General features: G+C 42.2%; 1 protein-coding gene across 1 annotated transcript; it reads right to left on the bottom strand.

Annotated features, from left to right (window-relative positions):
* Window positions 1-1,181: 1,181 nt before the first annotated feature.
* On the bottom strand, window positions 1,182-27,306 carry LOC117496634 (gastrula zinc finger protein XlCGF17.1-like). The gene is made up of 2 exons (XM_034148348.1): window positions 27,161-27,306; window positions 1,182-3,178 (listed from the first exon to the last, which is right to left on the bottom strand). The coding sequence occupies exons 1-2, from the start codon at window positions 27,293-27,295 to the stop codon at window positions 2,396-2,398; spliced, it is 918 nt and encodes a 305-aa protein (XP_034004239.1). The 5' UTR covers window positions 27,296-27,306; the 3' UTR covers window positions 1,182-2,395.
* Between the last annotated feature and the right edge of the window lie 459 nt (window positions 27,307-27,765).

Here is a 27,765-nt window from a genome sequence, read left to right as displayed (position 1 = left end):
GACCCGCCGGCCGGTACTAGGCCAAGTTGAAACGCAACCACAAACGGGCCGCTGACGTCACAGCCCTCTTAAACCGGGCTGCGCGCTGTAATGGAAACGCGCCATTAGTTAACGTTTGTCAGCATTTAATGTTGGCTGGAATGGTAGCTAGTTTACGTCTGCAGAACACCGCTATCTAGCCGCTACTAACCCGGAACGAACACACTGCACAGAGAGCTAACTCATGTTGTGGTCAATTACGAGTCAAACATAACATTAGACTGACGTTAGTCAGCTTATAGTATCAATGTATGTCAACTAACGGAGCCAAGCAATGTCCAGGCCAGGGCTGCACGTAAGCTGGTGCGCAGTTGTCATGAATGAATTAATGTTTTTATGAGCATTGAAAACATTAAAATGAGCACCAGCACATCCAAGTGTGATAGGGCTCATATGAGTTGCACTACCAAACATTTTCACTGTGTAGATATAGTACTCTACAAGCTTTTAGATAAACATGAAATGCATTGTTGGACTTAACATTGTTTAAAAAGTAACCACGTTAGCCTTCAAGTAAGCTAATTATACCATAGCACTGCAATGAGTTTAAGAGTAGATTTAATATGCCCCACTGTCATAGCTGTTGTTCCATTGTTCATTGCTGTTGTGTTTTCTAGGACAAAGCAAAGAACCTTGCCGTCCTATCTTGGGAAAGAGGCGAAATGCACTCCACAGAAGGCAGTGTTTGTTTTTGCACTACATTTTTTATCTTTTGTAATTTTGTACAGAAGAGATTTTTTGTTGGACTGTAAGAGTAAACAGGCTGGCCTTTTTATTTTGTATAATTTTATTCTATATTTCTTATTTTGCTGTGCAATAAAAAAAAAACTATATTATTAAGAATATTTTGGTATTTATTTGAGATACATTATGTTTTTTATTAATCGAACAACAGAAAAATAATCGTTAGATTAGTCGACTAATCGATAAAATAATCGCCCGATTAATCGTTTTCAAAATAATCGTTTCCCCCCAGCACTACTTTTTATACCACGTTGCTGATCGGTAAACATAAGTAAAGGCATTAACCCCGGTAATAGTGGATAGGAAAAGACGACAGGAGCTGATTTTTGGACAATTCGACTGCAACCCAGAACAGACTGCTAACTCAACAGGAACTATCAAAAACATCACAATAGAAGTTTAAAGTCACAACATTTTATTAACCAAACAGATTATTGGAGAAACTACTCGGCAGATTAATGAACAGTGAAACTAAATTCCTTCAATGCAGCTTAACGAGGCTAGCAGTTGAGATATAATATTTAAAAAAAGGAATAACAAGGCTATTAGAAAACCATGGTTGAAACACAGCATAGTAAAACATTTCTTCATAGTTCAGAAACCATTACAAACATTAATTAAATTGGAGAAACAGCATCTCTGTGGCCTTGTGTTGGCATAGTGTGAACGCTGGTTAGAACATAAAAAACTGTTGTAATAATAAAGCTTTATTTATACAGCACTTTTCATACAGCACTTTTCATACAGCACGTGCAGCTCAAAGTGCTTTACAAAATGGCGACACATCACAAGTTAAAAATAAACAACAAGAAAGTCCCCTCAGATGTTAAGACCTTTACAGATACATGCAGCAAAATATAACATTGTAACAGGTTAAGATACACAAGGAGGTAAAAGGTATGACAATAACAAATGAAATACAGTAAAAAAAAATATGATTTATCTCGGAAAGATAAGACACAAGACAGGTGAATAGATTCAACAATATAAAACCCTATAAAGTAAAGTGAACATATAGGTACAACAGAAATAAAAACATCATAATTCTAATAAAGGTTAAACGATTAAAATATAAAGAAACCAACGTAAAAATAAATGTTGCTATTGAAACTGTTAAATAACTAATATAAGATAAAACCCTTCCTATATCATAAATAAAACAATATAAAAGTAGGTAAATAATAAAGACTAAAACACCATTTAAAGTGGGGGGTTGCTAATAAAAATCTAATCTAAAGAGATGTTTCTTTAACTGGCATTTAAAAATGTCCACTGAGCCTCTCTGATATTTCCTGGTGTTCCACAGTTCGGGAGCGTAGTGGAGAAAAGCCTCACCCATTTTATTTAGGGGGATTTTAGGGATATTAAAAAAGCTGAGGAGGACCTCAGGCCTTGTCCAGGGACATAAAACGAGACTGACTGTGAATTGAAGTCTATTAGTCAGACTTCAATTCAGAAAGACTCTTAAATTATAACGACATCTCTCAGGACATCGGGAGGAGGAAACAGCTAGCTTGGCTCTCATAGTTGTTCAAAACTATGCAGAATGGATTCGCTCGTGGACATTAAGGTGAATACTTTGAGAAAACGTGTTGCCACACTCTTAAAACCACTATGGTTTTTCTCTCGTGTGAACACGTTGATGTCTTTTGAGATGACTTGATGTAGTGAACGTTTTCCCACACTCTTCACACCAGTACGGTTTTTCTCCAGTATGAATACGATGATGAATTTTGAGATCACTTGATGTAGTGAACGTTTTCCCACAGTCTTCACACCAGTACGGTTTTTCTCCAGTATGAATACGATGATGTTTTTTGAGACCACTTGATGTAATGAACGTTTTCCCACACTCTTCACACCAGTACGGTTTTTCTCCAGTATGAATACGATGATGATTTTTGAGATCACTTGATGTAGTGAACGTTTTCCCACAGTCTTCACACCAGTATGGTTTTTCTCCAGTATGAATACGATGATGATTTTTGAGATCACTTGATGTAGTGAACGTTTTCCCACACTCTTCACAGCTGTACGGTTTATCTCCTGTGTGAATACGTTGATGTGATTTGAGGGCACCTGATTGAGTGAAAGTTTGCCCACATTCTTCACAGCTGTACGGTTTTTGTCCAGTGTGAATACGTTGATGTGATTTGAGATCACTAGATTGAGTGAAAGTTTGCCCACATTCTTCACAGCTGTACGGTTTTTCTCCAGTGTGAATACGTTGATGTCTTTTGAGAACACTTGATGTAGTGAAAGTTGTCCCACATTCTTCACAGCTGTACGGTTTATCTCCTGTGTGAATATGCAGGTGGCGCTTTAAATGTCTAGATGTTGTAAAGGATTTGTCACATTGCTGACAGCTGTGACGTCTCTCTCTTCCTTTCGGTTTCTAGAACAGACGGAGAGAGAAAGTAAATCTAAAAAGCATAAAAACATATACAGTTAACACAATAAAAACTCTCTTAATATAAACGTTGACTTAACGGAATACTACTTTTACTAACTGTTTGTGTTTATTATATTTGTATTATATTAGATACAGTAATACAGCAACATTCTAACCACAGTAAATACCAGAGGTGGGGGATTCGAGTCACATGACTTGACTCGAGTCACATGACTTGACTCGAGTCGCATGACTTGACTCGAGTCTGAAGTAAAAAGATATGATTCTACACTGTATTGAAGTAAACATGTATTATTTTGAATTGTATTTTAGTGAACATGTATTGTTTGAACTGTTTTAAGTAATCACAACTGTTTTAGGTAATCACATATATAGAAATGATATTCTCACTTTCAACTCACTGACCCAGAGATCCTGTTTCACACACACACCGCTCCTTTTCACCCCCACACACAGATGTTCTTCTCAAGGTCCTTATGGACATCATCATATTTGTGCACAAAGGTTTAATTGTATGAGAAAGAATAATTGATGTGAAAAACTCCCATGGGAAAGTAAGGGAGTGAATACCGGTGCAGAGATAAGATGGACTTTGACCTTGTAAAACTTTAGAATCTCACGTTCTGGTCAGAACTCTGATTCGCTGTATTGAACCCGACCAGGAGTGAATCCAACCAGTAAAAACACTTGGGGGATGTGAGCAGCTCATACAGCTCCTCCTCACGGACTCTCTCATTCGCTTTGGAGTAAAAGGGGAAGGGAAAAGTCAAAACATCTCCGCCCCAAAATATGATTATGAATACTGTTGTTTTTTAATGTAAAATGCTTTCTTGTTTGGTGAGTTGGCAGGTCCCGATATCTGTGTCCGCATCGCATCACAAACCTGAAGTCACTTTCTTCTTGTTTGATGAGTTGGCGGGTCCCGACACCTTTATCCGCATCGCATCACAAACCTGAAGTCCGGAGTACTCTGTATAACTTGTATATGTGTTTGGTTTCCTACCAGAAGTAAACTCAGATAATTGTTATAACTTTTGATTCCGGTGTTTTCAATTCCTTTCTTTATTTAATAGAGATTTCAGCCTCATCCAACGAACGGCGCGTAGCAGAGGGGGTGGCTATCAGCCACCACAATAGGCGTTCTGCTCCAACAAGTCGCATATTTTTGGACTTGAGACTTGCTTGACTAACATTGATCAAATCCTCGACTTGACTTTGACTTGGTATTCATGACTTGAGAATTGACTTAGGCTTGAGACAGATGACTCGAAAGGACTTTACTTTCTAAAATAAAGTATTTGCATTTGAATTGTACGAAGCCCCTAAAGGGCAATGAAAGAAAGGAGTGAGAGACAGTAACTCGTTCGCAGGAGAAAGTTACCGGTGTGCCAAGTAGGAAGTGGAGCGCACAGGAGACAGACGTTTCATTGCAGACTGTTATGTTTATGTGGGGAAATGGCAGTGCATACATTATTTGAGATATATTTCGAAGTCGGACTTCATTTTAGGGACATTTCGGCCAGGAGAGCTATTTGTTTAAGCACCGGATCGGCAAAACAGGAGAGTCTGTGAACCAGTCTGCCTTGATCTATGAATTAATGTCCGTGACTCTCACAGTATCTGCTGCCCACAGCTGTTTTATAGAAGGAAAACATCCTTCACTTCATGAAATCTCTGCAGCACCAGGAGACAGTAACGTGTAACTCAGCAGAATCTGAGAAGAGCAGCACCAGCTGCAAAGAGCTGTGCCTTTTACTGTTTACTTCACTGTGTTTACCTTCATTAGAACAGCTAAAGAGCAACCGCAGTCTGCTACGTTTTAACAACACACACCTCTACACACACACACATTGAACTGCCTGATTCTTCCCCATATTACCTGTTTTATGATTTCAGAGCCCCACTCTCCATTGTTGCTAAAGTTGAAAATAAAACTCTACTCTTCATAACCGATGTCTTCTAACTGATATAAATGTGGAAACTGGGGTTATTCATCAGGATTTGGTATGACTTGACTTGCTTGACTCTCACCCCAGTAACTTGAGACTTGCACATGTATGACTTACTCCCACCTCTGGTATATATAGGAGACAGAGGGAAACGGCATCCTGTCACTGCGCGTCTCAGTATGCTCCGTTCCTCTTGTGTTTTGTTTTTGTTTGTTTGGTGTAATTATTGTCTAAACGTTGTTGTGTCTGTATGAAACGTAAATTTGAGAGACCATGCGTTTGATCCTGTGGATTACATTTGCCTTCTACAGACCATGTCTAGCCATACAACTTTCCAAGACACAACTGAGTGACAGCACAAACAGGTTAGTGCGAGGAGCCCCGGCCTCTACGCTGCTACAGCGGCAGGGGCGGACTGGCCATCCGGGACGAATCCCGATGGGCCGGTACTGAAGTGGGCCGGTCGGAGAAGTCACTACCACCCCCGCCCCCGCCGACAATGTCCTCGCGGTATTTACTTGCGGCACCGAGGTGGGCCGCTCGGATAACTCACTAGCACCCCCCCCCCCCGTTAATAATTTACCGAGGTGGGCCGGCGGTACCAAAGTGGGCCGGTCGAGAGTCCCGGGCTGATTTGTAGTCCCAGTCCGCCCCTGTACAGCGGTGAGGCTATGCTGGAGCTACAATGCGATCGGCCTCATACGAATACACCAAGCCATCTGTGCTCTTCAATATTGGATGACATCCCTCGGGAGCCGCTTAGAAACACCAGGAAAAAGAGACGAGGAAGGAGGGGAGGGACACAAAGTGGACACACTAAGGACATACACAAGGTACTGTCATGAATTTCGTGAGGCCTTTTTATTATGTTTCACGTAAAGTTGGCTACAATCTACAATGCCTGAATCTCTCTTTGAGGTACCCGGATTCACCCTTGTTCGAGCAGACAGCGATGCAAACTCGGGGAAAACCAGAGGAGGCGTTATTTGTGTGTATATTAATGATCTGTGGTGCCGATCATACTCAGTAAGATGTAAAACCTGCAATCCCAACGTAGAAATTCTTGGCATGACGTTAAGACCCTTTCATCCTCTAATCTGCCTAGAGAATTCGGGTGTATTTTACTGTTTGTTGTCTACGTGCCTCCCAGCGACAGAGCGTCAATGGCGGCCGGCTCCATTGCTGACCGTGTTCACGAGCTGCAACTCAGCCGCCCCGATGCACCGGCAATAGTGCTCGGGGACATGAAGCAATTTCGCCTGGAGACTGTGTTACCTTGGTTCCAACAGTATGTTTGGGATCACACTAGGGCTGTACCCGAATATCCGTTCGTTGGAGATTCACTGCTTCCTGCTTCTTACAGTGCAGACGTTTTTCTGCTTGCTCTTGCCTCTGCTTACTTTTTGATGCTGATTTTCCTATTTTTCTTTTCTGATAACTTCGAGCAGCGGCTCCTGGACATTAACTTATCACTGGGACAGTTATTCTTCGTAAATAGATGAAGGGTTTCAGCCATATTTCAATATTTTTACGACGACCTCACTCCTACAGTAGCGTGGCCTAACAACAGCTAAAGCCTGGTACTGCATGCTATTTAGCTAGTTAGCAGCAAAATGCCTCCGCTCTCTACAGATGACTTCCACAAACTTCTACAGAAGATGGCAGTGTTGGAAATGAAAATGCAAAAAAAGGTGATCATCCCTACTATTCATACTAGGAAGCAGCCGTGGACAGCTGCTAAAGGGAGAACTACAAACAATCCTCCTAAACCACCAAGTGTGCCAATCCAGAACAGATACGCTCCACTGACACAGAACCGGAGATCTCTTTCTGATGAGCTGGATAACCTGTCCTCTTCACACAGCAGGGTAAGGACCAATAGCTACTCCAAAAGTAAAAGGCTAGAGGGAAAGCTAACGACTAGGCTGAACTGATTTTTAATATTGTGTATACAGTGTTCAACCACTTTGGGTCATATTGGTGATTGTACTCAAACATTTTTACTGAATCTGTCTGACGTCATCACGTATGTGCTCCGCCCCCGACGTGCCTAGACGTTCTCTCACCCATGCCTTCACCAGAGTCCGCCATTAGCTCCTCGCCTCGGTTGAAATCGCTTTTAAGAATACTTTCCCCACCTTGCTGATTGCACTCACTGCCGGAATCTTGATCCTTTTTTTGGCCGCACTACTCAGGTGAGTTACGTCTTGCCTTTGCACAGTATTTAAATGATGTTTTATTAATTTCTGCATCTAATGCACTTTGTGTCGGTGTGTTAGTTTGATTTGAGCTCTTGTTAGCTAGCCTACATTTAATATCTGCCTCACTTGAAAAATGATTTAACTTACGTGTAAGACAGTATTTCTATATTGTTTTAAGTTATATCTCAAAGTGGAACGTTTGTGTTGCAAAAGTTCTCTGGAAAATTCGAACCTAAAATGGCGGCAGGCGGCGCATTTTCTTTCTTCTTTTTTTTTACTGCATGTCTGGGCATGTTTTATTAACTTGGAGGCATAGAGGATTTACGTTCGCAATTTGAACGCAATGATTCAGAACGCAAGGTTATGTTAAAACGTTAGTGGATAAAATTAACGTAAATCCTCTATGCCTCCAAGCTAATAAAACATGCACAGACATGCATGCGGTAACAAAAAAGAAGAAAAACGAGCCTCCTGCCGCCATATTCAACCCAGTCTCACGGCATTTTGTGTTATTAGTCACGAAATTAATTTAATCTATTGATTCGTGTTCACCAACACGATTTTAAATGCAATGTATTTCTATTGGTAGTATGTTTCGTGCCTGCAACACGTCTTTTTGTCCGGTCGGGTCTTGGAAGACCGGAAGCTGTGTGGTTCATAAAAACATGTTCTTACTCAATATCTTACCCTAAGCCTAACCCTATCCCTTTTATTTTAAATTGTATAATGTAGGAGTTTTTTTGCCGTCAGTGAGGAAAAGAAATGGCTCAGAGCCTCAGAATACTGAAATCTGTATTTTATGTCATCTTTTTTTCCTTCTAATTTGTTATTATTTGGTGCAGGCACGAAACACACTACCAATATAAATACATTGCTTCTAAAATCGTTCTGTGTCAGAATACTGAAATCTGTATTTTTTTAAATGTCTTTTTCCTTCTAATTTGTTATTATTTACATTGCTTTTAAAATCGTTCTGTGTGACACGAAAAAAATGGCGAAATCGTGTTGGTGAACACGAATCAATAGATTAATTTCGTGACTATAACACGAAATGCCGTGAGACTGTGTTGCCATTTTAGGTTCGAAAATAGTGTTTCTCAGATCATTTTGTGAAAACTTTGCAACCCAGCTAACCTTCAATGTTTTTTCTCTTTAGGAAACTGAAGCAACTGGCAGATATATGGCTTCTTCAATCTGACTCTAACATCAAAAGACCAAAGAGGGCAGAGGTGAATTTCTTGCCTAATTTCCCACTGGGTGAAGATGGTACAAGCCTTGAGCGATTGAGACTCCAAATCGTAGATGAAGTTACAAGGAGTGATAAAAACCTTCCCTTGATTGAAAAGTTAATGCAGACTACCTTTGCCCTGCGGCGCAATGAGATCATCAATGATGAGCTACCTGTTGGAGAGATCCTGGAACGCTGGCCTGCCTTGAAAATGGAGTCACAGGTGAAAATATTGTATTTATTACCACTATATAATTATTTTGTGTGCCTTTGTCACTGATAACTTTGACATGTTTACTCAGATTTAGCATGTTATGTTTGTGTTTATCTCTGCTGCCTTCAGTCCACATGTACATTGTACTGTGAATTAAATAGTCATTTTATATTTTGGCAGAGTTTCACAGGATAACAAACCTCAACCTGAAGAACCACTTCTATGCGGAGTTGGATAGACATGCCCCCCGTCTTCAGAGCCTGTTCAGGAAGAAGGCGGCAAGCAAAGGGAAGGTAGCTGAAGTTCTGAATCAGCTATTCGTCTCCTATGACCTCCAGGTGAGTCGGTTATGCCTCTTGGTGTTTTATTCTCATACTAGAGTGGATTATCTTTGTCAAAATGGTAATCTCTTCAGTCATGGAAGAGCCCTTTCTTGTGATATCAATTGTTGTGTGGCTATACTGTTTAGCATCCAAAGTAAAACAAAGATATGTTCTCACACTCAAGGAGCAAGGTGACGTCCATGTCCGACGTGCTGCTGTCCTCCGTGCTCTGCCTGCATATCTGCATGAAGATGACTCCACGTTTCTGAGGCTGTGGCATGTAAGTCAGCATAATAACTGTTTTGAATGTATGTGACAGGTCATCAAAAAAATATAGTTTATCTTGTTACATTGTTTCAGGAGCTCTATCGCAGGAAGACAATTATTTGAATTTTTGTAGTGAAAAAATTATAATAAATGATAGATTTAGTTTGAAAAAGTATGAACTGTCCTGGTGTCATCAAAGCTTGATTCTGTCACTGAGGTTATACTACTCAAACATTATCTCTTGTGTTGCTCACATCCCATTCAGGTTCTAGTTCCAAGATTTGAATATTGCCATAAGAATTGTAATTATTGTAAGGTACACAATGGATATGTTGAATATAATCTCCCTTTACTTTACTACTTTAGGATTTATTTGAAATTAAGCTCTTTAGGTTTCAGTGTAAAAAATGGGCTCACGTGATTTAATAAAATATACAATTAAGAGAGGGCTTTCTTTCCTGCAGCATCAGTGTTCAATACAAAATAATCTCTAGTGTTCCCCATATTTTTGTATGTGTAGTAGGGAGAGATTATACTGTAAATATATATTCAGTTGCCAGTTTATTAGGTACAACTAGCTAATAGTAACACAGTCTAATACAGTGATAAAATAAATCCTACCCTTATGAAGGTTATAAATGTTTTTTTTGTAGAAAGCATTTATGTCAACCGATTGGTTATTTTGGAGGCTGAAGTTTCTGGGGCTGTAACATTATGTTGTGCAATGCTGATAGGTGTTTCCTTAACCCTTTAACTGCCAGCGCCACCATTTGGTAGAGCACATTTTGTGTCTTGATATCTTGTTTAAAAAAAGAAGTTGAACTCCATCTGATTCAGCCAGCTCTACAATCTGGTTGACGTGTTATGCACAAAACAACCTCTAGATGTCACTGTGGTTCGAATAGAAAGCCCTTCAGCTAGCTTCCACTGAGAAAGTTGGCAATGCTAAAAATCACTGCTGAAGAAATCTCTTTTTGGTCAACTTTTGTAAGGTAACCATATCAATTTTGACATATTTTAGTGTCAAAGCACTGAGTGAACATATTTAGATAACTTGATGCACAAAAAAAGTTTTAACAAGGGTGTAATTATTTTTTGGAAAATATGCTCAACCAATCGGTGGAATTGGCTTTTTATGGTAAACTAGCAATATGACTTTTTCAGAGTTTCAGAGATGTTTTCCAATAAAATATGGTAAATAAATGGCTAGATTCATGGTAATATTACTACATCTAATACTGCCTTATGAGTCTCAGAGTGAAAGAGTGATAATAATTTATATAGCACCTTTCATGCATGGCATTCAGCCCAAAGTTGCTCACAGATGAGCAAGTTAGGCCAACACAGGATATAGACATTTGCTGTTAGGCCAGTGGTTTCTTGTTAGGCCAATTCAGCATCTACAGTAAGATGAGCAAGTCTTTTTTTTATTTTGAAAAACACTTGTTTTTTTTACAATTATAATGTATTATCTTTTATGAATATATCTGGTTGTATATATTGCTCATTTTCCATAAAAGAAACAAATGTATTTGAGTTTGTGTTTTATTTGAGTTTGATGCGTACAAATACTGTACTGTATATGATGATTCTTGAAAATGCACTTTTACCATAAAAGGCCAGCTTGACCAGTTGGTAGAGGCTCATAAAAACAAAACTGTGGGGTCAGTCAAAACATTTTTTTTTAATTTGTGGCCCATTTGATAAAAAAAAATGCAAACAAATAATTTTTCCATAGCTTTTTTCTTGGTCTGGCAGTTAAAGGGTTAAAGCCACATTATGCACAAAACATTAGGTTATTTGATGTGATATGTTACTGATGTATTTTTCAGAAAACAGATTTCTGAGATAGCCAAGGCAATTTGGGGTAATGGGTAACGTTTATCTGTTCTTGTCATCAGGTGGAGCAGTCTGATGATCCAGACATAGAGGACATCGCGGTCGGACTTCTCATGATCAGTGCCAGGTCAACAGATACCACGCTCTTCTGCCCAGAGAGGATCGCTGTTGTCATTGAGGGTAACAGAGTTATCGAACTCCCCACACTGGCTGACGCATTCATCCTGCTTTTTGCACTGACCTTTGCCCTGCATCTGAGCTATCCAAAAGACTTTTGCCAACACTTTTGACTTCACCCAGAAAGTGTTGATGGGCCTTGATGAGGGGAACTTGAAGAATTTGAAGCCCAGGGTGTTGAGCCTGAAAAATGAGCTTTTGGCAGTGTAATACTACCAACGTGCAAAGTTGCACTTTAACAATCACACACACACACACTAAAATAAACAACTTCTTTACCGAAGACTTGTGTTTACGGAAGACAGGCAAGATATCTTCCGGCTGTGATTGGTTGTTCGTAGTCACCTGGCAAGCTGTGCTCTCGGCTGAGTTCAAAAGTTAAAGTTCTTTAAACTAAAGATGCAGTCATAGTGTCCTGGTCACGCCTTGTGAAATTGGGGTGTCTTTATTGGCAACAGTGGATTTGAGCAAGGGTACCGCCCCTATGCAAACTGCCAACATTATTTTTCTCCGAAAAAAACACACACACACACACACACACACACACACACACACACACACACACACACACACACACACACACACACACACACACACACACACACACACACACACACACACACACACACACACACACACACACACACACACACACACACACACACACACACACACACACACTTCTCCTGTTTACATCCTGCTGCTTTACATCTGTGTTCTGTATTGCATTGACAGATTTGTTACTGTTCAGCTTCAAGTTGAAGGACTGTTTGTAGATGTTGTTTTATACTTTTATATGTATTGGGTCTTTATGTGTTAAATTAATACGCAGAACTGTTCCTGAAAATTGTGTTTAATTCTTGCCAACACAAGCACATTATTATGTGTCTATGCTGGTTTTGTTAAATGTATTCAGTACCTATTCATTTTCATATGCCTTGGTAGGCTTGAAGACATTGGACCCTGTATGTGCAAGTGATCTTTCATCTGAACCTGGTGTGTCTCGTGGTAGACTGATTTCATAGAAGAGTCTCTTTTAACTTGAGGAGCCTTTCACATAATAACTTTTAGAGCCAAAGTTTGTTTCTTTTGAAACTATTGTGGTTAAAATACACACACAGATATTTCTCAAGGCCCTAGCACTGTTTTTAAGGTATATTTTTTATTTAAAAGAGTTATTTGCTATAATGTGTGTATATATATATGTATATATATATATCTATCGTTTCTTAATAAAACAGTGATTTGCATTTAAATTGTCAGTGTAAAAGTGCTTTTTAATGTTTACTCAAAATGTTAATTTAGGGATTTTGAGTTACAGTTATCTGAAAATATTTATGTAATCGGTTTCAAAAAATGTTTTAAGTACTCTACATTCAGTCAGTTTTGAGTACTAATCAATTGACGTTTTTAATTCATATCGCGTTTTATACAGCGAAAAGTTTTTTATTTAGAGATAATACAAATATTCAAGTTAAATATATTTGATTTTCATATGTACTGTGCTAACAAAATAGCTAGTTGAAAAGATATGAACATTTTTAAGTCAACAATACTTGATCTTTATACGTACAGTGTTAACACAAATTATTGGTTAAATGAAACTTAATATATAATGTTTCTTTAACTTAAAAACAATATGTTTGTGTGCCTTGAAAATTACTACTAAATAGAACTCAATTGATAAGATTATACTTTAACTTAAAACATTTCAGTTAAGGTATAAGTATTACTCAAAAATTTGTATGTAATCAGTTTCAAAGAAACTTTTGAGTTCTATTAACTTGTCAGGTTTTACAGTGTACTTACATTTAATATCTAACTCCTTCAGCCTACTTTCAGCTGCACAAACCATTCCACTATTAACTTACTCAGCTATTTCAGGACATTGAGGCTATACATAGATAGATAGATCGTACTTTATTGATCCCAAATTGGGAAATTGTTTTTGTTACAGCAGCATAAAAGGCATTTTACAATAAAACAAAATATACAAGAATAGAAATAAAATAAAATAAAATATAAAATATAAAATATACATGTCAAAATACAAAATACAAAATATACATACAGATATTATATATATATATACAAATATATATATATATATTCAAAATATATGGAATTATAGAGTATTAAATATGAAACAGATTATGGATGAGTAAAATGTACAACGTGGTTTTATTTCTAGAGAAACTATGGAGCAGAGAGTTCTCTTCCAGCCAGAGGTGATTTATTGTACAGAGTTATTGCAGTGGGCAGGAATGTTTTCCAGTATCTGTCCTTGAGACAGGGGAGCTGCAGCAGTCTGTTGGAGAAGGAGCTCCGTTGACTGTCCAGTAGGGATGTCCCGATCACCTTTTTTTGCTCCCGATCCGATTCCGATCATTTGATTTTGACAATCTGCCGATACCGATTTTTCCCGATCCGATCTTTATGCAATGCATTAAGAGGAAAAAAAAGGTAACAGATAACGGCTGGTCATCCAACGCGATGAATTCAGCTATCTTGGCTGTTATTTTGTTGGCCTTTTCACTGTTCTGGGGCAGTTTCTCTTTCCTTTTAAAAGTCTCTGAAAGTGTCGGTTGTTTCAGTGCCGTTACCTGAGTGGCCGCTGTGTACTCGTCGTGTTGTTGTTGGTGGTGTTTGTATTAGATTGGTCATGTTGAACGTAGCTCTGTTCTTTCCACCACGCGGAACCTCCGCCTTGCAAACATTGCATCTGGCTGTTACACTGCCTTCGCTTTCAATTTTATAATACTTCCAAACTCCTGACATTTTCTCTGTCCCGACTCCCGAGGCACCAGCTGAACGTAGCCTCTTGTTAGCTTACTGCTACTATTAGACACTGCGCCCACTGTTGCCAGATTTGAGAGAAATAAGCAACCAGGTCTATGAAAACAAGCCCAAAAGAAGCAACACATACATGATGTTGTGTAATTTTAACCCAAAACTAAGGCCTCAGGATGACTTTAAGACGTGAACATGGTCATTTTTGTTTTGTAACATTAAATAAAATGTATAAAAATATTTTATAAAAAAAAAAAAAAAAAAATTCCGATCCCCGATTTTTTTCTCCCGATCCCCGATCCCGTGAAAATCACGTGATCGGCTCCGATCCCCGATCACGTGATCGGATCGGGACATCCCTACTGTCCAGCTGTAGGTGGAGAGGATGGGTGGGGTTATCCATGATGGACAACAGCCTGTTCAGTGTCCTCCTCTCCACCACAGCTTCAAAGGGGTCCAGCTTGATGCCGATGACTGACCCAGCTTTCCTGATCAGTTTATTGATCCTGCTGGTGTCACCGGCTCTGATGCTGCCCCCCCAGCAGACCGCAGCAAAGAAGAGTGCACTAGCCACAACAGACTGATAGAAGATCTCCAGCATCTTACTGCATACGTTGAAGGATCTCAGCTTCCTCAGAAAATAGAGTCGGCTCATCCCCTTCTTGTACACAGCGTCAGTGTTGATCCTCCAGTTCAGCCCATTGTCTAAGTGCACTCCCAGGTACTTGTAGACCTCCACAACTGCCACATCCTCTCCCAGAATGCACAGGGGCAGAGGAGGAGATGTCCTCTTCCTCCTGAAATCAATGACCATCTCTCTGGTCTTGGCCACATTCAAAAGCAGATGATTTCTTCCAGTCCACTCAACAAAATCACCCACCAGCGCTCTGTACTCCTCCTCCCGTCCATCCCTTATACACCCTACCACTGCAGAGTCATCCGAAAACTTCTGCAGGTGGCATGACTCTGAGTTGTATAGAAAGTCAGAGGTGTATAAGGTGAACAGGAAAGGAGACAGCACAGTCCCCTGTGGGGCTCCAATACTACCAACCACCACATCAGACAGCACACTGCCCCGCCGGACGTACTGTGGTCTGTCCGTGAGGTAGTTGGTAATCCAGGAGATGGTGGACGAGTTTACCCTCATAGCCTGCAGCTTGTCACTCAGTAGCCGAGGCTGGATCGTGTTGAATGCACTGGAGAAATCAAAAAAGGTGATTCTCACAGTGCAACCCGATCCATTCAGGTATGAGTGAGCACGCTGCAGCAGGTAAATAATGGCATCGTCCCCCCCAGGTGAGGCTGGTAGGCAAATTGCAGAGGGTCAAGGAATGATCTCACCTGCGGTCTGAGATGGGCCAAGACCAGTCTCTCCAGCGCCTTCATCACATGAGATGTGAGTGCTACAGGGCGATAGTCATTGAGCCCAGAAGGAGTTGTCTTTTTAGGGACCAGAACAACGCAGGATGTCTTCCACAGCACCGGGATGGTCTCCAGGTGCAGGCTCAGGTTGAAGAGATACTGGAGAACAGGAGCCAGCTGGCGTGCACAGGTCCTCAGGACCCTGGGGCTGATACCATCAGGGCCAGCAGCCTTGCCTTGGTGGAGTTTTTCCATCTGACTCTGGACCTGTCCTGTGCTCACATACCCCATTCACACCAACGGTGTTTCGGGGCCGGTTCGGTGCTGGTGCTTGAAAAGCACCGGGTTTTCCTGTTCACACCGCAGCGGAGCAGCCTCTAAGCTCCGGAATCCGGTTCGTTTCGAGCACCAAAAAGTTGTCCGTGTAGAAGCAAGAACCGCTTACGTCGGAGGGGGGCGAGATTAACCTGAGATAACAGTTAAGGCGAGTACGGCAAATAAAAGTTGTAACCAGCAGTAGTGCTGAGCAAAGTGACTAGAACGCAACCACACACTTGTAAAAAAAAAACACGCTTTATAAAGTCAGGCAACACTAACCAGGCTTCGTGTGATTCTGTTTATTTGTACCTTACTTTGACCATCCGTTCGCTGTTATTGATCATTGTGGAGAGCAGGCAGATGTTTTGTTTGTTATTATAGCAGCTATCGGATGGAATCAATACAATTTTTCGTCAGGACCGGACTGCTAACTCGGGGAAAAGTAAGGGAGGCGGTGTGTGTGTAATGACTAACAACAACTGGTGCTCAGATGTGAAGATTATTTCATCGGACTGTTCCGCACAGCTAGAGCACCTCATGATCTCATGTCGGGCCTTCCATCTGCCGAGGGAATTCACATCTGTTGTGATAACAGCAGTGTATATCCCGCCGCAGCCACTCGCCGACAACAACACGGCACTCGATCAGCTGTTTGGGTTTATTGATAAAACCGAGACTTCACGGCCAGATGCGGCGTTCGTTGTGGCCGGAGATTTCAACACCGCCAACATGAAGAAGGTTTTGCCAAAATATTACCAACACATCAACTTCCCGACGCGCGGGGGAAACATACTGGACCATGTTTATTCCCCTTTCCGGAATGGATATAAGGCTCTCCCTCGCCCTCCCTTCGGCAAATCAGACCATATCTCACTACTGTTGTTGCCTGCGTACAAGCAGAAACTTAAAAGGGACAGACCGATAACAAGGACAGTACAACGATGGAGCGAGGAGTCAGATTCAGCACTGCAGGATTGCTTTGCATCTACGGATTGGAGTGTGTTTGAGGACAATAACATCAACACACACACGGACACTGTCATCTGCTACATTGGGAAATGCATCGATGACGTGGTACCGAAGGTTTCTGTACGGACATTCCCAATAAACGGTGAGGTGCGCGGCAAACTGAAAGCGCGCACTCTCGCGCACACAGCGGGAGATTTGGAGGAGTACAGGAAGTCTAGGTATGATCTCCGGAGAGCAATTCAAAATGCAAAGAGACAGTACAAAGACAAGGTGGAATCTGACTTCAAAGGCTGTAACACTAGGAATATGTGGGCGGGACTAAGGACAATGACTGACTACAAAGGAGCAGCGGGGGGTGCTGCGGGAGTGTCTGCGTGCGCATCTCTCCCAGATGAGCTAAACAGTTTTTTTGCACGCTTTGAGAGCAGCCAGGCTGTGGAGGTACAGAGGGACCAGGAGCTACACTGCCCTTTTGTTTTAAATAGGGCAGATGTGTGTAAATCCTTTAAAAGGGTTAACCCACACAAGGCTCCTGGACCTGATGGCATCCCTGGCCGTGTTCTCAGGGTGTGTGCAGTTCAGCTGGCAGAGGTGTTCACAGACATCTTCAACAGGTCCCTGCTGCAGTCTGTAGTCCCCACATGTCTTAAACACTCCACCATCATTCCTGTCCCCAAAAAGACAATCATCACCTGCCCCAACGACTACCGCCCAGTAGCACTCACCTCCATCATAATGAAGTGCTTTGAGCGGTTAGTCAAATTATTCATCACCTCCTCCCTCCCTGAATCTCTGGACCCCCTGCAGTTTGCCTACAGAGCAAACAGGTCCACAGACGACGCCATAGCCCTCACCCTCCACACTGCCCTCTCACACCTGGACCCGAAGAACAGGAACACATATGTGAGAATGCTGTTCATTGACTACAGTTCAGCATTCAACACCATTGTGCCCTCCAAGCTGGCCATCAAGCTCAGAGACCTCGGGCTCAACAGCGCCCTCTGTGACTGGATCCTGAACTTCCTGACGGGCAGACCCCAGGCAGTGCGGGTGGGAAATATCACATCCTCCACCCTGATTCTCAACACCGGTGCCCCTCAAGGCTGCGTGCTCAGCCCTCTCCTCTACTCCCTGTTCACCCATGACTGCGTGGCCACACACAGCTCCAACACCATCGTGAAGTTTGCTGATGACACGACCGTCATCGGCCAGATCACAGACGATGACGAGACGGCGTACAGAGAGGAGGTCGAAAACCTGACATCTTGGTGCCAGGAGAACAACCTCCATCTCAACATCAGCAAAACAAAGGAGCTGATTGTGGACTACAGGAAGCAGCAGGGAGAGGGACACGCCCCCATCGCCATCAATGGGACTACGGTGGAGAGAGTCAAAAGCTTCAGGTTCCTTGGGGTCCACATCACTGAGGACCTGACATGGTCTCTTCACACCACCACCATCACCAAGAAAGCTCGACAGCGGCTCTTCTTCCTCCGCAGGTTGAGGAGGTTCAAAATGGATTCCAGGATACTCTGCAACTTCTACAGGTGCACGATAGAGAGTATCCTCACTGGCAGCATGACGGCCTGGTACGGCAGCTGCACCGACCTCGATCGTAAGGCTTTACAGAGGGTGGTGAAAACTGCACAGCACATCACCAGGACGGAGCTGCCATCCATGGAGGACCTTTACTCCCAGCGGCTCAGGAAGAAATCACTACGGATTATCAAAGACCCCCATCACCCCAGCCACAAACTGTTCTTTCTGTTGCCGTCTGGCAGACGTTACCGCAGCATCCTGCAAAGGACAAGAAGATTCGGAGACAGTTTCTTCCCGCGGGCAGTGAGACTGTTAAAAAATTGAACTGTTGAAACAACTTCAAACATTCAACTGCTACTCAGTAGTATGTATCTAATACCTAATATATATATATATCATTCCAATAACTTGTATATAGACTCATACTGCACTATTCCACATCATAACTTTATTTCATTTTTATAACTATTATTATTTTTGTATTGCTCATGCTCTTATTGTTATTATGTTATGTTATTATGTTGCATTGTTGGAGAAGCCTGTGACATAAGATTTTCAACTGCATAATTACTCTGTAGCTATGTCAGATTGACAATAAAGAACCTTGAACCTTGAACCTTGAACCTTGGGCTGCACAGGTTGTCATGTCCGACTATCACAAGTAGAATCATAATGAAAAATACGCCGGTAAAAAGTGCCTGTATAAAACGGCTTAGCAAGTAGTCAGTTTAGCTTCGGTTGCTATGCTAACATCACCCATGTTATACCAGAGAAACTTTCATAACAGCGTTGTGATGCCAAACAGCGTCAATTCAGACTGACACACATTCACTTAAGGGGAACTGGGGATATGTAACAGCTGCTTGTGTGACAGTCAGACAGTGAATACTTTAGAGCCGTGTGAGCTAACCCGGAGCTAACGGGAGCATACACTCCCGTTGAAGAGCAGTCAGCACTGCAGCGGTCGGTAAATGCCGCTGAAACACATTAATAAACAATGAACCACGGCACTCTTGAGAAAAGTATAAGGTTGGAGAAGTCGTTATTTAATTTAATCTGGCTTCGTATGATTAAAAGCAACACGATCATCGACCCGACGCAGTCCCCGGCCCGTTGTTGTTGTGAGGTGAGCTCCGTTGGGGAGAAACTCAGCGACGTAAACTGTGACGTCATGACGCAGCAGCGGCAGCACCAGTCGGGCTCTGAGCGGTGTGGAAAGAGCCGGCGCTAAACCGAAGAACCGGTTCTGAACCAGAAAAGCTCTAGCACGGAGCTAGAAGGGGAAAAGCCTTGGTGTGAAAGGGGTAACAGTGAAGCGGGGAGGGGGGCTTGATGGCAGGGGGTATAGAGGGGGGGGGGTCTGAGGCAAGATGAGCAGAGGGGGGAGGGGGGTCAGCGGCAATGTGAGCAGAGGGGGGGTGCAGAAGCCAGGCTGGGTGGTGGAGGAGAGGTGAGAAGTGTAGGTGGTGAGCAGAGGGGCGATGTTGACGCCAGGCTTGAGAGGAGGAGGTGAGGTGAGAAGTGGAGGTGGAGGAGACAGCAGCGGGCGGAGAGCTAAACCTATTGAAGAAGGTGTTCAGCTCGTTGGCCCTCTCCAGGGTGCCCACAGTCAGTCTGTCTCTCCCTTTGAAGCCAGTGATAGCCTTCATCCCAGCCCAGACATCCCTGCTATTGTTCTGCTGGAGCTTATGGCGCGTTTCCACTACAGCACGCAGCCCGGTTTAAGAGGGCTGTGACGTCAGCGGCCCGTCTTTGGTTGCGTTTCCACTTGGCCTAGTACCGGCCGGCGGGTCCTAATTCACAGTTTTTCTGGCCTCATAAAATCGTGGGTCTAGGGCCAGAGACAACGAGGCTGAGTCAGGCTGAGTATGCTAAACTAGAGAGAGCATCGCTGGCAAGGGGGCTACAACTACAACAAGATGGACATATTTGACCGTGATTTAATTGTAATACACGTTTCAAAATGATGCCGAAGTAACAACATACTGATACCGGTTAGTAAAAACCATGAATTAATGCTTTGTCAAGTCTGCAGACAGACGGCAGGGGAAAATCCTTTTAACCTCTTAAGCCCGGCGATCCCCCCATTGGACCCCTCCCACTTTTTTTTTTTTAGATAATGTCTCAGGGCTTCTTAAATTTATGAAACTATTAATGTGTAGCACTCTCATAATAATAATAATCTCAGCTAACTGAAGATATGAACCATTTTTAGCTAAAAGAAACACAAGAGTAATACCAAGCCTTAGAATTAGCATTTTGCGAAAAAATGCTAACTAATGCTAACGGAGTTTTGCACAGCACTCACTCTCAAAATGCCCTTATTACTTATCGTAACTGCACAAACAAGATATCCGATTAAAGCTGAGACTCCACATATTCCATACATGTAGTGTCATCACTGTACGACCCCGAATTTGCGGAGCTTTCAGCCAGAAAAGAGAAAGTAAACAACATCCGGTTTCAAAAATATTACAATAATTACATCTTACCTTTTTTGATTTGTGATCAAAAGTTGTGTTCAACGGAATAAAAACGCCGCTCAAGGTTAATCCAATGTGTCTGTGTCACGTAGAATTTTTTACTGATAATACATCATCATATTTATGGCAATAAACTGGGTATAAAGTTTTGCAGTCAAGGCTTGTACTTCTCCGCAATGGTAATGTTTACGTAGATTTTGGAACTGCCCATCGGATTCTATTGGATCTAATGGTTAAGAAAAAGGTGTAAATCACTCAAATCGACCAATGGGTTCCATAGATATGGTCCTGCGTAAAGTATAAATTGTGAATGCCAGCGGCACACACACTACGCACCACACTCTACGCAGTGTTTAGTACGTAAACAAGAGGAATTGCAGCAGGACCCAGAGCGCAGAGCGGACAGCAGATAACGGAGCAGACTACAAGATTGGCGTTTAGGACTTTTGCTATACTTGCTATACTTGTAATAATGGCTTGCAGGAAAGAGATGCTTACGACTTTACAGGCAATGGAAATGGTGACTAATGCTGACAGCGATGCAGACATGTTACCTGTTGATTCTGAGTCCGACGACGAGGACCTCTTGCAGCCAGAACGGAACCCGGAGCGTTGTGACTGATGATGAAATTCCACCACGGGAAAGGTATGTAATCTCTCTGTTTTTATCTATTAGTTAGTTATTTGGTGTACGATTATTCATATAGTTAATAAATAATTAAGAGGTAATAGAAAAACAAACGAAGCACATCTGAAAGTACAAGCCTTGACTGCAAAACTTTATACCCAGTTTATTGCCATAAATATGATGATGTATTATCAGTAAAAAATTCTACGTGACACAGACACATTGGATTAACCTTGAGCAGCGTTTTTATTCCGTTGAACACAACTTTTGATCACAAATCAAAAAAGGTAAGATGTAATTATTGTAATATTTTTTAAACCGGATGTTGTTTACTTTCTCTTTTCTGGCTGAAAGCTCCGCAAATTCGGGGTCGTACAGTGATGACACTACATGTATGGAATATGTGGAGTCTCAGCTTTAATCGGATATCTTGTTTGTGCAGTTACGATAAGTAATAAGGGCATTTTGAGAGTGAGTGCTGTGCAAAACTCCGTTAGCATTAGTTAGCATTTTTTCGCAAAATGCTAATTCTAAGGCTTGGTATTACTCTTGTTTCTTTTAGCTAAAAATGGTTCATATCTTCAGTTAGCTGAGATTATTACCGTTAATCTGGTGCTACACATTAATAGTTTCATAAATTTAAGAAGCCCCGAGACATTATCTAAAAAAAAAAAAGTGTTTCTTTTCAAAGTGATGGGGATGAAATGGCTCTATAGTCACTAAATGTGTTGCCTTCACACACTCAAAATGGCATGTTTACTGCCAAGGAAACAGGAATTACAGGAATTAATCTAATCTCTTTGTTTTTCCACATTTCTTTTCATAGTGATGGAGATGAGGATGCAATGGCTTCACCACTGCCTACTTTCACCCAGACCACACCTGCCACACCTGCATCACCATCACATTCCTCCAGAAAGAGATCTGCACCAGTATTGGCCACTCAGCCTGCATCCAAAAAGCACTCACTTACCATCGTCTGGTTTCTACCAGCTTTCTGCAGCGTCAGATGCATCTGTAAACCAAAGGAAGCGTGGCCGAGGTGGGGCTCCCGCTCCTCAGCCAGGAAAAGGAAAAGCATCAGATAAATGTGTAAAACGCAGGAAGCGTGGCCAAGGTTCTTCCTCTTCCAGAATGACAGAAGAAGAACTCAGAGAGGAGAATGACCAAACACCAGAGCCACTGAATTTCACACCAGCCAGGGTCCCAGGCCCAGCGCTCGACCCCACTGTAGCATGGTCTCCCCTCTCCATTTTCAGACTTTTTTTTTAGCGCTTCAGTGGTTCATACAATCATTTCCAACACGAACGCCAACGCCCTGAAAAGACTGCAGGCTGGAAAGAAGCATGTTTGGAAAATGCTGACTGAGGGATTTCTATGTTTTCCTGTCCATTATCATTTTCTCAGGCCTCGTCACCGTTCCCAACCGATCGGACTACTGGAGGAAGAAATGGCCATATAACTTCAATTTCCCAGGTGATTCCACAAGGAGCTGCACAAGATGACGAGTGACCCCAGCAGGACAAAGCCACACACACAGAAGACTTTCAGGGAGCAGCTTGCTGCAGAAATGTTGGAATTTGGAACACCTCCACCCCCCCCCCACCCCCCACCACCACCACTCACATGCGGGCCCAAGTTTTATGGGAAAGATGTCCGGATCAGGAAGAACTGCAGGAACTGCCATGATGCTGGCAAAAAGAAGGTGAAGACAGCTGTGTACTGCAGGAAGTGTGAGGTCCCTCTGTGCTTCACTTCCAAAAAAAATTGTTACGAGGAATGGCATGCTAAATTGTAAAGTTTTAAATAAATCTGCTCCAGTTGGAGTCAAACTTCATTTTGTATATTTTTTTATTTTTTATTTTTTTTTACAACAGTTGTATTTGGATGGAATGAATACCTATAGTGATAATTCAAAGTAATAAAATGATTTTTACAGTGAAAAAGGTCAAATGGAACTGATGGTTCCCAAATTACCCAGAGGTGAGTCCGCCTGGACTTTATTTTTCTAAATCTCTCTAAAAAGGTCAAATTTATCTTGTTTTGCATCAATCTTGATACAGGGTACTTATTATATTTTGTACTTTGGATTCCTAAAGCTTTTAGTCTACTAACCCATCATCCAAGGGTGGTTTTCACTATCTGTAATGGGGTTTTTTTAGGCGGAGATAGAATTTACATGTTTTTACTATGTTCCATATGAATTTATTTTAAAATAAAAACATCTATATTGATTTCTGACACTTCTTCATCCAACTCACAGATGTAACCTTGCTTTGAGAAAAAAGATTATTAATTTCCCCCTTTTAGAAGTGAAGATATAGTCTTTGTTGTGTAAGTGGCATTTTCGAGCCTGAAAGCTGAAAAACAGGCTCAGGGCTTAACAGGTTAAAATGCTTGTTTTCTAAATGGAGATTGGCTAAGCTAACGCAGTATATGCTCCGACCGTCCACACTCACAACAACGGCCTATACAGACATAAATAAAGCAGCGACTGTATTCACCATGACACAGACAGTCTGTGGTTTGTACTTGTTTAACTTTTGTCTAGTTTCTGAACATATATGAGGAGCTGTGAGCTCTGAGTGCTAACAGCTAACGGCTGTGTTGTTTTTCTGGAGTTCTCTGAAGATCACGTCACGGCTCCGCCTACACTGCGTTACTATAGATACTGCCCCAGTTCCTAAACTGTAATGGAAATGCGCCATAAAGTGAGCCAGTCCTAACGAGGCCCAGCCATACTGAGCGGGGCCGAGCGAGGCCGTGTAGTGGAAACGCGCCATTAGTCTCCAGCTTCTTCCTGTAAGAATCTCTGCCCCTCCTCAAATTGTCTCTCAGCTGATGCTGGATACTCTTCAGCATTGATTTGTCCCCAGACTTAAAAGCTTCCTTTTTCTTATTTAAAAGAGTTTTCAGGTCACTAGTAATCCAGGGTTTATTGTTGGGGAAACAGTTGACAGTTTTAGCCGTGATGCAGTCAGTCATATTATTGATGTCCTCTCCATGTGGCACACAAAGCACGTCCCAGTCAGTGGTCTCGAAGCAGTCCTGTAGAGCCTCATTAGCCCCTGGAGTCCATTTCCTCACAGTCCTGGTGGATACAGGCTGCCTCTGCACCAGAGGGACATATTTAGGAGCCAAAAAGACGAGGTTGTGGTCAGATCTGCCCAGGGGGGGGAGGGCAGTGGCACAATATGCATTCTTGGTATTTGCATATAGAAGATCCAGAGTATTATTTCCCCTGGTGGGGCATTTCACATACTGAGTGAATGTAGGCAGAGATTTGTCCAGTTTTGCACGGTTAAAATCCCCAGTTATTGTTATGAATGCATTTGGGTGAAGAGTTTGGAGTTTGGCCACAGAGGAGTGAATGACGTCACCAGCCACCTCCGCGTCCGCATTCGGTGGAATATAGACAGCAACTACGATGACAGAATAAAGTTCTCTAGGTAGATAAAATGGACGTAATCCCACAGCTAGCAGTTCAATGTCCGGGCTACAGAAACGCTCCTTCACAGTAACATGTCCAGGATTACACCATCGTTCGTTCACATACAGTGCAATCCCTCCTCCTTTCTTTTTACCGCTCAGAATAACGTCCCTGTCCGCCCGAACACTCGTGAAGCCGGGGAGAGCCGTGTTATTATCCGGGATGAGCGAGTGCAACCAAGTCTCGGTAAAACACATGATGCTACACTCACGGTATTCCCACTGCGTCTTCGTCAGCACGCGGAGCTCGTCCATCTTATTCCCCAAAGACCTCACGTTCCCCATTATGATGGCCATGTTGTTGTTTATACCTTTTCTTTTAAGTTTTAAGCTTCTTCACTATTTTTCCTACTCTTCCAGTTTAAGTCATTGCAATGCATTTGAGCTGTAACAATTTGATTCAAATCATTTCACTTTTCTGTATTTCTCCGCTAAATTCAGCAACACACTTACTTGGTTTTTGTAGCTAAAAGCACAAAAAGGTTCATAGCAGAGGTGAGAAGTAACCAAGTACATTTACTCAAGAACTGTACTTAAGTACTATTTAGAGGTACTTTTACTTTACTTGAGTATTTCCATTTAATGCTACTTTGTACTTTTAGAACAGTTCAGAGGTAAATGGTGTACTTTTACTCCACTCCATGTATTTAATACCTTTAGTTACTTTACAGATGTGGATGTGTGATGTGAAATATAATCAAGTGTTAAATCAGACTTTAGTTCCACCTGGAGTAAATTCACAAGCTACCCTGCAGTATACAAAGTCATTCAAACTAGCTGCACCTTTACCAGCTTTGAGAACACTTTAATGATCAATCAAGACAACTCAATACAACCGACAGACACAACAAAACAAATGTACAGCTACTACGTAGGTTCATAGCAGAGGTGAGAAGTAACTAAGTACATTTACTCAAGAACTTAAGATTCCAGTCTACGAGAATCTTAGGTTATATACGTGTTAGAGCCAGTATTTTTGTTTTCATAAGAAAGGCCACCTAATTGTGACGTCTGTAGTCAACACACTATCAAAGACTACAATTCCCACAGCGCCTGCTCTAACTTGTCATCTACTAATGGCGCATTTCCACTACACGGTCGGCCTCGGCCACACTCGGTACGGCTCGGTACGGCTTGGCCGCGTTGGGCCTTAACAGGGCCGACTCACTTCATGCTGCGCTTCCATTACAGTTTAGGAACTGGGGTAGTTACTATAGTAACGCAGTGTAGGCGGAGCCGTGACGTCATCTTCAATGAGAAATCCAGAAACACAACACAGCCGTTAGCCGTTAGCACTCAGAGCTCACAGCTCCTTATATATGTTCAGAAACTCGACAAAAGTTAAACAAGTACACACCACAGACTGCCTGTGTCATGGTGAATACAGTCGCTGCTTTATTTATGTCTGTATAGGCCGTTGTTGTGAGTGTGGACGGTCGGGGCATATACTGCGTTAGCTTAGCCAATCTCCATCTAGAAAAACACGAATTTTAAAAGGTTTTTCGCCTGCCGTCTGTCTGCAGACTTGACAAAGCATTAATTCATGGTTTTTACTAACCGGTATCAGTATGTTGTTACTTCGGCATCATTTTGAAACGTGTATTACAATTAAATCACGGTCAAATATGTCCATCTTGTTGTAGTTCTAGCCCTCTTGCCAGCGCTCCTCTCTCTAGTTTAGCATACTCAGCCCGACTCAGCCCTGTTTGTTGGCCCCGATAGAACCACAATTTTCTAGGGCCAGAAAAGAGGTGAAAAAGTGGCCCCGCGCCGTGCCGCGCCGGTAATTGGCCTAGTGGAAGCACAACCAAAAAAGGGGACGGCACGACACGGCACGCTTAAAGCGAGCTCCGCGCTGCAATGGAACTGCGCCATAATATCTCCCAGTAACTTGGACCAGCGTGTATTTATTGAATCACCTTTGTTGTACAGCCTGTGCTGAAACACTGTTTTATATGCAGGCTTTTATACTGTTTAAAACAGTTTTAATACTGTATTTATACTATATTGATATTGTTTTCATACCGTTTTAAACACTGTTTGAATACAGTTTTTAATACTATATTAATACTGTTTTTATACTGTTTTTACCCCTGGCAGAAGCAGCTAGCTCGCATCAGCTCCGGTTAGCTCCAGTTAGCTCCCATTAGCTCCCGATAGCTCTTGTTAGCTCCCGGTGCTAACTCACCTGAACGAAGGTTGTTTTACGGGATCCTGCCATGCCGGTGTCTCCCCCCGGTGTCCCGGTGTCTTCCCCCGGTGTCCCGGTGTCTCCCCCCGGTGTCCCGGAGGCCGCTAAACCCTCCGGAGCTGCCGATGACATGATGTCTGATGTTCTTCTTCTTCTTCTTCTCTTCGTTTTTGGCGGATTGCAAACAACTTAAAAGGTGCATACCGCCACCTACTGTACATGAGTATGAATCATCATATCATACCAACTCTTTAACCTATGATCTAATCTAAATAAATAAATAAATCAACAAAAAACATGAAATAAATAAAACAAAATAAAAATCTATGTTCTTTCCTGACCTAATGTTAAATTATTTTTCCTACCCCAGTTTCACTCAAGAATGTAAACAGTGCCTTTCTGGTAGCTCTTACTCCCTCTCCTTTTGTTCCCAAAACACCAACCACACTCCATTCCCTCTCTGCCTCTAAAACTTTAGCCTTTAGTTTTTCTCTTTCCGCTTTATATATGTCACAATGTATCAAGATATGTTCTACATCTTCTTTTACTCCACAGCTCCCACACTTGTCACTGTCACTTTTCCCCATGACATACAGAGTACC

The sequence above is a fragment of the Trematomus bernacchii genome, unplaced genomic scaffold, assembly GCF_902827165.1.
Source record: "Trematomus bernacchii unplaced genomic scaffold, fTreBer1.1, whole genome shotgun sequence".
NCBI lineage: Eukaryota > Metazoa > Chordata > Actinopteri > Perciformes > Nototheniidae > Trematomus > Trematomus bernacchii.
Note: the sequence above shows the minus strand (reverse complement) of the source record. Positions and strands in the feature narration are given on the sequence as shown.